At 37.9% G+C, this 12,936-nt stretch overlaps 1 protein-coding gene across 2 annotated transcripts in view; it reads left to right on the forward strand.

Annotated features, from left to right (window-relative positions):
• The first annotated feature begins 2,572 nt into the window (after positions 1–2,572).
• Positions 2,573–12,936, forward strand: part of IL18RAP (interleukin 18 receptor accessory protein) — a 32,588-nt gene continuing 22,224 nt past the window's right edge. The window contains exons 1-5 of one of the 2 annotated variants that reach the window (XM_015433327.4): positions 2,573–2,745; positions 4,588–4,640; positions 5,778–5,947; positions 6,414–6,738; positions 6,834–7,017. In XM_015433327.4, the coding sequence (XP_015288813.1) occupies positions 5,878–5,947; positions 6,414–6,738; positions 6,834–7,017 (579 nt within the window). In that variant the 5' untranslated portion in view covers positions 2,573–2,745; positions 4,588–4,640; positions 5,778–5,877. Of the gene's footprint in view, positions 2,746–3,373; positions 3,601–4,587; positions 4,641–5,777; positions 5,948–6,413; positions 6,739–6,833; positions 7,018–12,936 lie in introns of those variants that run through there. The other variant, XM_065526693.2, reaches the window with a different exon arrangement.

Consider the following 12,936-nt stretch of genomic DNA (forward strand, 5'->3'; position numbering starts at 1 on the left):
TTACTTATATTAATTATGACTCAGCACGTTTTTAGGTCAACCAGCAAAAGATCTTGCAGGTAGAAGACGAACAGTATATGTTTCTTGGATTAGATTCATGACTACGCACTATAATTATTTCTCTCTCAAAAATATGAATCGTTGGAAGTCAAAAAAGTGTTTTATTTCTCCTTGAACCATATTTCTGAGAAAATAATAGGTATGCACAACATGATTTGAAACATAAATTCACCAAATGGACTCATTTGCATTTCATCCAGGAATTTATCTCAAGTGAAATAGAATTCATTTGGCCAACAGTAACAGGATAACATATTTTTCCATCATCTATTGCTGTCTAACAAACTACCCCAAAATTTAGTGACTTAAACATAACATAGTGACTTAAACTTAACAATGTATTATTTTTCACAATGCTGCAATCTGGGTTGGGCTCAGCTGAGCTGTTCTTCTCTATGTCACATCTGCTGCAGCTGTTCACTCACATGTTTGAAGCTGGGTTGGTTAGAACATCTGGGGCCTGGCCAAGCATCTCTTTCTCTCCTGTTCTCACAACCTGCCTAGCTTAGACTTCTTTACAGTAAGGTGATCTCAGGATATTTGGGCTTGTTACCTGGTGTCTGGCTCCCAAAAGAGGAATTGGAAGCTGAAGATCTTTTAAGAACCGGTCTGCAACTGGCAACAGTGTCACTTCCACTGTGTTCTTTTCATCAACAGCAAATCACAAAGTCAGCCTACATTCAAGGACAGAGAAACTACATTTTATCTGTTGATGTGAGAAACAAAATGCACATGGAAGTAAATGGCTTTGTGAGGAGGTGGTGGAAGAATTGATGGCAGCTTGGAGACTAGCTCCACAATGTCTACAGCTAGACTTTCCATTTCCTGTAAGCCCTGTTCAAACTATTAAAGTGATCAAATTCACTTTAGGAGACAACTAAATAACTTAAATAGTTTGTATATTAGTTCCTGCACAAATCTCACATTAGATTGTAATTTCCGACGTTGGAGGTAGGGCATGGTGGGAGGTGATCTGATCACTGGGGTCAGGTTTCTTATGATGGTTTAGCACCATCCCCTTGGTGTTGTCCACACGACAGTGAGTGAGATCTGGTAGTTTAAAAGTGGGTTGCATCCACCCCTGTCTTGCACTTGCTTTCACCATGTGATGTGACTGCTCTCTTTTTGCCTTCTGCCAAGATTGAAAGCTTCCTAAGGCTTCCCCAGGAACAGATGCCACTCTGCTTTCTGTACGGCCTGTGGAACCATGAGCCAATTAAACCACTTTTCTTAGAAATTGCCCAGTCTTGGGTATTTCTTTATAGCAATGCAAGCGTGGCCTAATACAATAACTTCAGATGCAGTTTCGAGGTCTGCATCAAGATCTCTGAAACTTCACAAGGACAGCTTCCAAACCCCCATTCACTTGAATATAGTTCCTTTCAATGGTTATTGAACACTTACCAAAAACAACACCTTATTATTAGCCTTTTTGATTCATTCAACCTCATTTCTCCAAAACTTCCCAGGTCTCCTGCCCTTGTTCTTATTACTCGGCCTGTTGCCACATGACATTGTGAGCCGGAAGCATCACGTGTCTGGAGTGTCTGTTTCACTGCTCCTTGTTACCACTCTTGGAATAGGCGTGGCACAAACCCTCATCCTCTCGGAATCCTAGGTAGACTCATGACCAGTAGCAGATACATTTTGGGGGTTCTTTTCTGTCTACAGTTACTAATTCTTCTCGTATCCTCCTACCCTCACCTCAGGTAAACACTTATTTTGCTTTCACGCCAAAGTAAATTTAGTTTTCATTTGTATTTCATGTTACTCTCTCTATATATATGTAGAAGCAGCCTGGAGCTTTGATGTGCTCAGCCGTGCCAGCCTTACCTTTATTAGAATACTGGACTCTTGACGGAGGATGTTATCTAGACTTAACCAAGATGGTTTCTAGACAAAACTCGTTATGACTATTGTGGTCTCAGAGTGTTTGAAGTATTGAATGGTTTCAGTTGCTGTAGCAAAGGAACAATGGAGTTTTCAATTATATGTTATATTCTGAAACTGTCTTTCAATAGGAACAAAAAAACCCCAGTAATTTAGACATTAAATGTATTTTCCTTTGTGTATCAATAAATTATTTCTTTATAAAATTGGCGTTGGAGAGGTAATTTTTCTTTTTCAAAATTAGAAAGTTAATCACAAAATAGGCTTTAGTGTTAATCTCAAAGGTCACACTTTTGGAGGTTGGTTTTACAAGAAGAAAAACAAAACCCGCAGTTGAGAAATTGAGTTGAGAGTTAATATTCTTCACAGGAAATTCCTGTAAAGGAAACCAGCTTACTCACTCTTTCAACTAAACCCAACCACAAACTTTATCTCGTCAAGGAGGTTGGTCAGAGAAGAGTTTTAGATGCTTCTTCTTCAGAGCATTTCCTAGGAAAGAGGTAGTTTATTTGATTTTCCTCTGTGTGACCATCCATTTCACAATGTCAATGGTCATTTACAAAATAAGGTTTTCCTTTTTCATCCAGTTATAACTCATTATTTTTGAGCTGATGCGCGTTACATGGCTACTGTGTCTTCTCCAGGTATCTCTCTGGATAGGAAGAAATATAGTAGAACCCTTTGAAAACGGATATTCTCACGTATTTTCCTTCAGATACAAAAGCCGGCAGTCACTGAAATAAGGACTTGAAGTTCCTTCCTCTTTTTTTTATGTCTTAAGAACAGGAAATAAAGGTAAGAGAGTGGTACTTTTTTTTTTTCCCCCACTAGATTTCCTAACCAGAAAATATAAGTTGGGAAAAGAGTTTAAATAATTTTATAAATGAATTGCTAACACAATTACTTTTCAAGAACTATTTTAGAATAACAAATGGGTTATTTACTAACAGAATTTTCATCTCCATATATATGGAGTCTTCACTAAAAAAAGAGGTGGTTATAAAATAAACCTGTTTATAGTGCTTTGAGCATTTTACAGGAAGGGCTAAGAGCAGAGAAATTCAAGATGTTTGCCAAATTTGAATGCCCATTTAAACTTAACTGTGACATCTTTGATGGCAGGCACTACGGCTTCATTTTCCGTTATCCCTAGACAATGGGGTCTAAAGCCACCACGGACCATCTGAGAATCATAATGATACTAGTTGAATTAAATACTGTCACTATTACACGAGACCAAATCTCTGTCTGCAGGTGTTCTCTGTGTAAAGTGGTTTAAGTCTGCCTTTGATGGTGATACTTCTCTCCCTGGGCCTCAGATCCCTGTTGACACTGCTTTCTCCAGCACTTTTCTCTCTCTTCCCCGTTTCCCACCACAAAGTTTTGTGGGGAAAGTTTAGTTCATTATTTCTCCCAGAGACAGCTGAAGGTGTAGACTTAACAACTGAAAGGGAAATCTTCATCCTCTGACAAAAGATATGTGATTCTCCAAAAACGCATCTGGAAAATAACTGAAGAGATTCTGTAGATTCTCCCAGTGCTGTTAGACTCTCAGTTCCTTCTGTGAAGGACAGCGTATGGTGATGGGGAAATCAGAAGCTTTGAGACCCTCTATACCTAGATATGAATCCCCCTGCTAATACTTACCAGGTATGTGATTATCATTGAGAATGGACACTGCCATTCCAAGCAATGCAAGCCTTGGTTGTCCATCTGTAATACGAGAAGGACAGTGCTCCGCTTCACTTTACAGAAAGTAAATGAGAGCCACATTATTTTATTCCCATAAGCAGAGTCTGAGGCTTGCTTTGGCTTAAGTTGTCCAGTGCTCAATAAATGATGTCCTCTGCATTTGTGTGGCTCCTTCCGATTCAGTGAAGCATGTTAGTGACGGCAGCATGGAAGCCATCACTTAGATATTAGACGGCCTTCAAAAGGTAGATATTAACAAGCAAGCCACACAGTGTGGGCACGTTGTCCCACATAAATGAGACTTCCAGAATGGGCTTGGGCTCACATCGGTCAGTTGCCCACAATGCTGGCAACAGCTACTGTGACTCAGCACTGACCCACCTCCCCAAGCTCTATGCTCATCCCTGAGCAGGGCTTCTCAAAGATGTCTCCTGGATGAGCATGGTGGCTCTGACGCTTGTTTATAATGTAGGTTCCATTGTTCTTCTCCTTGAGAATCTGATTTAATAAGTCCTCGGGAAGCCCAAAAATCTGCATTTGTAATAAGTGTTTCATGTGATTATTATAATCAAGATGATTTGAGAAACACTGTCCCAGAGTGAAAGCTGAAGTCTGAAATCAGCCCCAGGCAGCCGGAGGTCTGAAGCCGGTGGGTGGGTGGCTGCATCCTAGGCAGTATCTCTCATCTCAAGGTTGGCAGAAATTCCTGAGGGCTGGAGACCGCTGGGCGTCGTGGTAACTAATTTGCTATAGGCTTGGACATTTGGACATAAATTGCAAGATGGTAGAGCTGGAATGATCTTAGCAATCATCTGGCCTTATGATTTACAAGTCAGGGAGCTTTTTTAAAAATTACAAATATCCTGACTTAAACATCAGAAATTCTGATTCCCTCATTCTAAGGTGGAGGAACTACTGATACAGTCCAGACATTTTATTTTGCAGGTAAGAAAGCTGAAGTCCAGAAAGAGACTACGTGATTTAACTGGAGTCACACAGTAAGTGAATTGCCATAGTAGATTGCAATGTGTTTGCTCTGATGACTCTGGAAGTGTTTATCATTTCTGAAAAAGTGAGCAGAGATCGTGTTTCAGATATCATATCTCCTGACCCTAGGAGAGTGCCAGAGGAATAATCTCTGCTCTTCAGGATCTCCCAATCTAGTGGGAGGACAAGGTGTAAGGAACAACTCATCTACTGCAGCACGGTTAAATCCTGAACAAGTCATTACTGAGCTCCTGTTATTAGCTAGGCACCATTCCTGGAGAGAGGCTGCAGGACTCAGAAAGACAAACTCAGTTCCTGCTGGGATGGAACTTGTATTCTAGTTGGGGAGAAGTTTTAGGAATAAGATATTTTCAGGCAATAATGTGTGCTAAGACAGAAGTCATCTAAAATGAGAAGCAAGAGAGAGGGTTGTTGGCAAGAAGGGAGGGAGGACCTTCTTTATCCAGGTGGTCAGGGAACGACTCTCCAAGGAAAAAATCAGATAAGACATGAGAGAGCCAAACGCTACAGGGTTTGTCCATGGTGCTCTGGAATCTGTGCTTCATCACATGGGTGGTAGGAGCTGGTGGCGTCTTGGGCATGGAAATGAGATGCTCAGGCTTGCTTCTTAGGAAGATGTGTCTGGTGATGGAGCTGGAGGATTGTTCTTTCAGAGACTTTGTGGACAAGGGAAAGGCAAGTGGGGAGACCATATATACAGAGTAGTATGTGCAAACATTCTCAAATTTTATCAGTAGGAGCTATATCTCTAGATTTCCTAACCGTGAACAATCTGGCATTTTTATTCAATGTGTGTCATTTTTTTCAGGAAAAGTTAAACATAACTCTTTCCAAATTACTCATGGAAATATACATGCTAGGTGAGCACATGAGACAAAAAAGATTAATGAGGGGAAAATGGCATTAAAAGAACACACTACATAGAGCCTAGGGATATCGGGAGCTTAAGATGATTTGTAAGAAATGACACAATTGAAAAGGTTGTTCCACACAATTGGAAATACCCACATAAGTTAGAGGCATGTGAAGGCCGGTTTGGGTAGGACCTGCCCTTTCAAAGCTTCCTGTGTAAGTTGCACTTCGGTCACCGGTTCTGATTTCTTCATTTCCCATTTCTTGATTTACAGAAATGAAGGGGATACGCAGGGCAGAGTTCTGAATCTCAAAACACTCTACTTTAGCAATGGAATGAAATTATTGGAGTGATGACAGGAACATGGGAGAACAATGCTCTATTTGGGCTGGATGTTTCTTTGGCTTGTCTCAGGAGAGAGAATTAAAGGATTTAATATTTCAGGTAGGAATTTTCACTTTTCATGTTAGCACTGTGGGTCTGTGGTCAAACGTAAAGTGATGGATAACCTGATATATCAGCAGCATGACATATTAATACACAACCTTTCCATCCTACTGCTAAAAAGGGACTGAGAGGAGAATTATTGGGGTGAACAGCTTTCAGCTGATACCAAGCATTGAGCAGGTACCCTGTTACTGTAGTTGAGTGTTCAGTGAGAGCAGCTGAAGAGGGATGAGCCAGGGTTCTACCGTCTTTTCCAGGAAACCAGGGCTGCTGCTGGTGATGCTGGAGTCCACTGGGAGGGAATTAGAACAGGCACTTCCTTTCCCCTACAAAATGGACAGTGAAGAAGAAAGACACACAAGGAAGCTTAATCTCTTGTTAAATCAAGTACTAGATGTAAATGTAAGCTAGAATTCCATTTTCTAATGTGTTTCCGCGTTGTTCTGTTTATTATGATTTTCAGGTTGTTCCACAAAAAAACTCCTTTGGGCATATTCTACAAGAAGTGAAGAGGAATTTATCTTATTTTGTGATTTACCAGAGCCACAGAAATCACATTTCTGCCACAGAAGTCAACTCTCACCAACACAAGTCCCTGACCACCTGCCCTTCACGGATAGTAAGGACCTACCTGATGTCCAATGGTACCGACAACCTTCGAATGGAGACCCATTAGAGGACATTAGGAAAAGCTATCCTCACATCATTCAGGACAAATGCACCCTTCGTTTTTTGACCCCAGGGGTGAATAATACTGGGTCATATATTTGTAGACCCAAGATGATTAAGTACGTTCCAAATGTATTTCTATCTGAAAATGTTTCCAAATCCTCTATTATCTAGACAAAATATCTATGTTCACAGGATCTTGTTAATTTCCTAGGAGCCCCTACGATGTAGCCTGTTGTGTCAAGATGATTTTAGAAGTTAAGCCCCAGTCAAATGCATCCTGTGAGAATTCTGCATCACATAAGCAAGACCTACTTCTCGGGAGCACCGGCTCTATTTCTTGCCCCAGTCTCAGCTGCCAAAGTGATGCACAAAGTCCAGAGGTAACCTGGTACAAGGTAAGAGTGAATTCTCTAAAATTAATGTAAGAGCATTGTTTTTACGGTATCATCTTCATGGGTTTTTTTCATGGAAAACCGTGTTTGAGAATCTGGGGTCTACAGCTTCCCAAAAACTGGTCCTGTGCCTCTGCAGGAGATCTGACTTTCTAAAATAATCGTGTCCCCTGGGAAGCCACAGAGCTTGATATTCTAATTATTAGAGGCATCCTTTTGATCAACACTAGAAAAACTTCTAAAATGCAAGTATACTACACATGAGGTTAGACATAAACCTACTAACATCTGCTAATGTAGGAAGATAGGTTCACTCATTTTCACTGTCTTCGGAAAGCAACAGGCATTGCAAAGGGGAAGAGAGCATCCAACACGTAAGTCTTGAAGGGTTTGTGAAAGATATGGGAGCCTGAAATACATTCTCAAAAGGACAGCTCTTGGAGGACAGTTAGGACAAATCCAAGGTGGACCTCAGTGACAGATGTCTTGTGCAGGTGAGATGATGGAAAGAGTACAGTGCTAAGAGAAAAAGGGAACAAGAGCAAGTTTCACAATGACTTTGAGCTATGAACCACATGTACGTGAACTCCCATAACAGAAGAACTTCATATTTCCGTCGGGTTTTATAGCGTTTCCAAGTGCTACCAGATGACGAAATGCTGCCTAACCATCTCCTCCAACAGGGCCCCCTGTCAGTTGACTCTTGGGTGGTGGAATCCAGCAGTAGAATCTAAATCGCTTCCTACAATTGCAATAACTATTTGAAGTCCAATAATTTGTCTTCAAAATTATGCACAATTTTGTATTCAACCTCATAATATATGTGTTTATTAATATAAAAATATCATTCTAAATTGCTACTGATTAAAGTCAGAAAGATGAGTTATGTTTATCTAATGGTTTAATGCATCCCAAATTTTAACAATGAGAGTCTCCTGGGGATACAGTTACCATGGTATGAGGAGACATTTCCCTGCTTGATTCCTGAGACTCCATGCTAATAGGAGGACAGATGTTATCACATCCTTTACAGAAATAAATATACAGGGAAGACGAATGGCATGAGGTATGGTCTCACGTTTGTGTTTTTATATGACACTGAAAGAATGCTGGTCTCAATAAAACCCTAATTTCAGAAACATTCATTTCAAAACCTCTAAAATGAGGTTAGTAAGAAGAGCCAATAGTTTTGTTCATTATTTTCACTTCTCTCTCAAGAACAAAACTTCCTTTGATTCAAAGTATCTGTCACCCAGGATGGCAGCTGTCTTGTCTTGGTGGGCTGTTCTCAGGCCAGTAAAGCAGTCCTGTCCCCATTATTTCAGATGAAAATGTGCTTGGCTTTTCAATGATCATACACCTGAAGTGAAAGTTATGGATTTTTACTTTTCAGGCGAGCACATAATAGTTTCCAGCTATCTGCAAATATTACTTTTATAAACTAAACCCTAAAACTGCATGACATTCACAAAAGGAAGCTCTGTTTCACTTCCCTGGGGCTTTGACTGCAAATGTCAACAGGTGTTTAATGGTGGACAGGCAGCTACCCTAAGGATAGGTGAACAATGGCTGTTATTAAAATTGTACCTCAGATACAGATTGGAACAGGTCCTGGTTGTGTGAATTACACATATGTGCATGTGCACTCACACACGCACATGCACACACAAGCACATAGTAACCTGGAAATCACAGACCTTATGGCAGTAGTACATCACTAAAAATGATGGCATTAGGCAGGAAAAAACATCTACTACCTTTTTCCTTCATGCTAACCCCCAGATTCTCAGGTGGTGGGTGGGTCATACCTATGACCCATCTCTGAATAGATGAAGCTGACACCGGCTGAGAGAATGAAAACATGGCTTTATTGAATTCAAATGAAACTGCTGACCAGGGATTACCCACCAGATATGCAGAGTATACAACTGAAATAAATCCCTGGGCTTGGAGCCTCTGGTGCATTCCACAATATTTTTAATTGGCAAATTAAAAACAGGCTTGCAGACTGTTTTGAAAATATTTTCCAACTTCTTTATTTTAAAATTATTTTTAATTAACAAATCATAACTGTATACATTTACAGGATACAATGTGATGTTTTGATATACGTATACAATGTGGAGTGATTAACTTAAGCTAATTAACACATACATCACCTTGCTTACTTATTTTTTGTGGACAGGCATTTGAAACTTACTCTCTTAGTTATTTTGAAATGTGCAATACAATATTATTGGCTATAGTTATCCTGCTATGAAATATGTCTGAAAACTTACTCCTCCTATCTATCTGAAACTTTGTACTCTTTGACCAGTATTTCCCTGTTCACCCTCTTCTCCCCACCAACCAAGGCCCCACTAATCATCATTCTACTCTCTACTTCTATGAGTTCAACTTTTTAAAGTTCTATATATGAGTGAGATATTGCAGCTTTTCTCTTTCTGTGCCTGGCTTATTTAACTTAGCATAGTTTTCCAAGTTTATTCGTGTTTGTCCCACATGATGGAATTTCCTTTTGTAAAGGCTGAATAGTATTTCATTGTGTACGTGTACCACATTTTCTTTGTTCATTCCTCTGTTGATGGACACTGAGGTTGATTCCATATCTTGGCTATTGTGAATAGTGCTGCAGTAAGCACAGGAGCGTAGTTAACCCTTTGCTGTATTGATTTCAATCTCTTTGGATATGTACCCAAAAGTGGGATTGCTGAATCATATGGTAGTTCTATTCTTAGTTTTTATTAATGAGTCTTCATAGAGTTTCTCATAATGGCTGTACTAATTTACATTTGTACCAACAGTGTGTAACAGATTTTTTTTTTTTTTTTATAAAAGCCACTCTAACAAATGTGAGGTCATATGTCGTTGTGGTTTCAATTTGTATTTCTCTGATTATTAGTGATACTCAGCATTTTTTCATATAGTTGTTGGTCATTTGCATCCTTTCTTTTGAGAACTACCTTTTTAGATCTCTTGCCTATTTTTAAAATGGGCTATTTGTTTTCTTGCTAATGCAGTGTTTGATTTCTTTATATATTCTTGATATGAACTCCTTATCAGATATATGGCTTGTAAATATTTTCCCCATTTGGTGGGTTGTCTCTTTACTCCGTTGATTGTTTCCTTTGCTACACGGAAGCTTTTTAGTTTTATGCTATATCATTTGTCTATTTTTGTTTTTGTTGCCTGTGCTTTCAAGTTCATATTCAAAAAAATATTTGCCCATAACGATGCTGTAGAGCTTTCCGCCTATGTTTTCTTTTAGAAGTTTTACAACTTTAGATCTTATATTTAATTCTTTAATCCATTTTGAATTGATAGATCATATGTGCTATGAGATACAATTTCATTCTTCTCCCTGTAGACAATCAGTTTTCCTAACATCATTTATTGGAGAGATAATCCTTTCCCCATTGTGTGTTCTTGGCATGGTGTTGTTTTCTTTTGTTTTGTTTTGTTTTTTTAAATATATTGACTGCGAATGTGTAGGTGTCTTTCTGGGCTATCATATTCCATTTGTTGATGTGTCTGTTTTTATGCCAGTACCATGCTGTTTTGATTTAAATGGCTTTGCAATATATTTTGGAATCAGGGAGTGTGAAACATCTAGCTTTGTTCTTTTTGCTCAAGATTGTTTTGGTTATTTGGGGTCTTTTGTAGTTCCATATGAATTTAGGGATAGTTTTTTGTATTTCTGTAAAAAATAACAAAAGGGTTGGTTTTGAATGCATAGATCACTTTGAGTAGTAAGGACATTTTCTCAATATTAATTCTTCCGATCTATGGACACAGGATACCTTTATATTTATTTGTGTTTTCTTCCATTCCTTTTGTTGGTTTTTTAAATCATTTTCAGTATATAGGTCCTTTACCTTCTTGGTTAAATTTATATCCAACTATTTTACTATTTTGGTTCCTATGGTAAGTGGGCTTGTTTACTTAATTTCCTTTTCTGCAGACAGTTCATTATCAGTACAGGGAAACACTACTGATTTTTATATGTTGATTTTATGTCCTGCAATTTTAATGAATTCATTTATCACTTCTAACAGTTTTTTGGTGGAGTCTTTAGAGTTTTCTACAGATGAAATCGTGCCATCAACAAATAAAGACAATTTTACTTGTTTTTCTACTAAAATGCTTTTTATTTCTTTCTCTTGCCTAATTGCTCTGGCTAGGACTTCCAGTACTATGATGAAAAGAGGTGGTAAGAATGCACATTCTTGTTTTGTTAATCCGATCTTAGAGGAAAAGATTTCAACTTTTCACAATTGAGTATGACATTAGCTATGGGTTTGTCATATATGGCCTTTGTTGTATTGAGGTACATTCCCTCTATGCTTAATTGGTTGAGGGTTTTTACATGAAGGGTGTTAAATTTTGTCAAATGATTTTTCTGCATCTATTGAGATATGGTTTTTATCTTTCATTTTATTAATGTAGTCTATCATATTTATTGATTTGTGTGTACTGAATTGCATCCCAGGGATAAATCCCACTTGATCATGGTGAATGATTCTTTTAATGTATGGTTGAATTTGAGGATGAATATTTTGTTGTGGATTTTTGCATCTGTATTTTTCAGGGATACTGACCTGTAATTTTCTTGTAATACCCTTTTCTGGCTTTGGTATCAGTGTGATGCATGCTTCATAAAATTAGCTTGAAGTTTTATTACTGATTCAGACTCCTTATTCATTATTGGTCTGTTTAGATTTTCTATTTCTTTATGATCTTGGTAGGTTGTATGTGTCTAGGAATATAGCTGTTTCTTTTAAGTTATTCATTTTATTGGCATATAATTGTTCATAGTAGCTTCTTATAATCCTTTGTATTTTTGTGATATTGATTGTAATGTCTCCTCTTTCATTTCTGATTTTATCTATTTGAGTTTTCTCTTTTTTCTTAGTCTAGCTAAGAGTTTGTTGATTTTGTTTTTAGTTTTTTCAATAAACCAACTCTTAGTTTCATTCATTTTTCCTATTGTTTTTCTAATCTCTATTTCATTTATTTCTGCTTTTATCTTTGTTATTTCCTTTCTTCTGCAAACTTTGGGCTTAATTTATTACCCCTTTTTCTAACATCTTTTGGTGTATCATTAGATTTTTTATTTGAAATCTTTCCTGTGTTTTGATACAGACATTCATTGCTATAAATTTCCCTCAGGACTGCTTTTGCTTCATCCCACATGTTTTAGTACATTGTGTTTTGACTTTTGTTTGTCTCAAGTTATTTTTTAACTTACTTTTAATTTCTTCTTTATCCCATTGGTTGTTTAGGCGCATTTTGTTTCATTTCTGCATGTGTGCATATTTTCCAAGATATTTTCTGTTTTTAGATTTCTACCTTTATGCCTTTGTAACCCAAAAAGACACTTGATATGATTTCAATTTTCTTAAAGTTGTTAAGACTTATCTTGTAGCTGAACATATCCTTCCTGGAAAATGTTCTATGTGTACTTGAGAAGGATGTGTATTCTGCTGCTGTTGGATAGAATGTTCTGTATATGTCTGTCAGGTCCATTTGGTCAAAAGCATAATTCAAGGCCAATTTTTGAAGTTTATTTTCTGCTTAAATGAGTTGTCCATGGTTGAAATTAAGGTACTGAGTTTCTTACTATTATTGTATTGCAGTCTTTCTCTTTCTTCATTTAATAATTGCCTTATGTATTTAAGTGCTCTAATATTGGGTGCCTATGTAGCTACAATTGTTATACCCTCTTAGTGAATGGACTCTTCATCATTATACAATGATCTTTCTTGTCTCTTTTTATAGTTTTTGACTGAAAGTCTATTTTGTCTGATATAAGTAGAGCTATCCCTGCTCTCTGTCGGTTTTCGTTTGTACGGAGTATCTTTGTTCATCCTTTCCCTTCTAGTCTATATGTGTCCTTATTAGTAAATCTCTTGAGGGCAGCAT

This window comes from Macaca fascicularis, chromosome 13 (assembly GCF_037993035.2).
Source record: "Macaca fascicularis isolate 582-1 chromosome 13, T2T-MFA8v1.1".
Classification (NCBI taxonomy): Eukaryota; Metazoa; Chordata; class Mammalia; order Primates; family Cercopithecidae; genus Macaca; species Macaca fascicularis.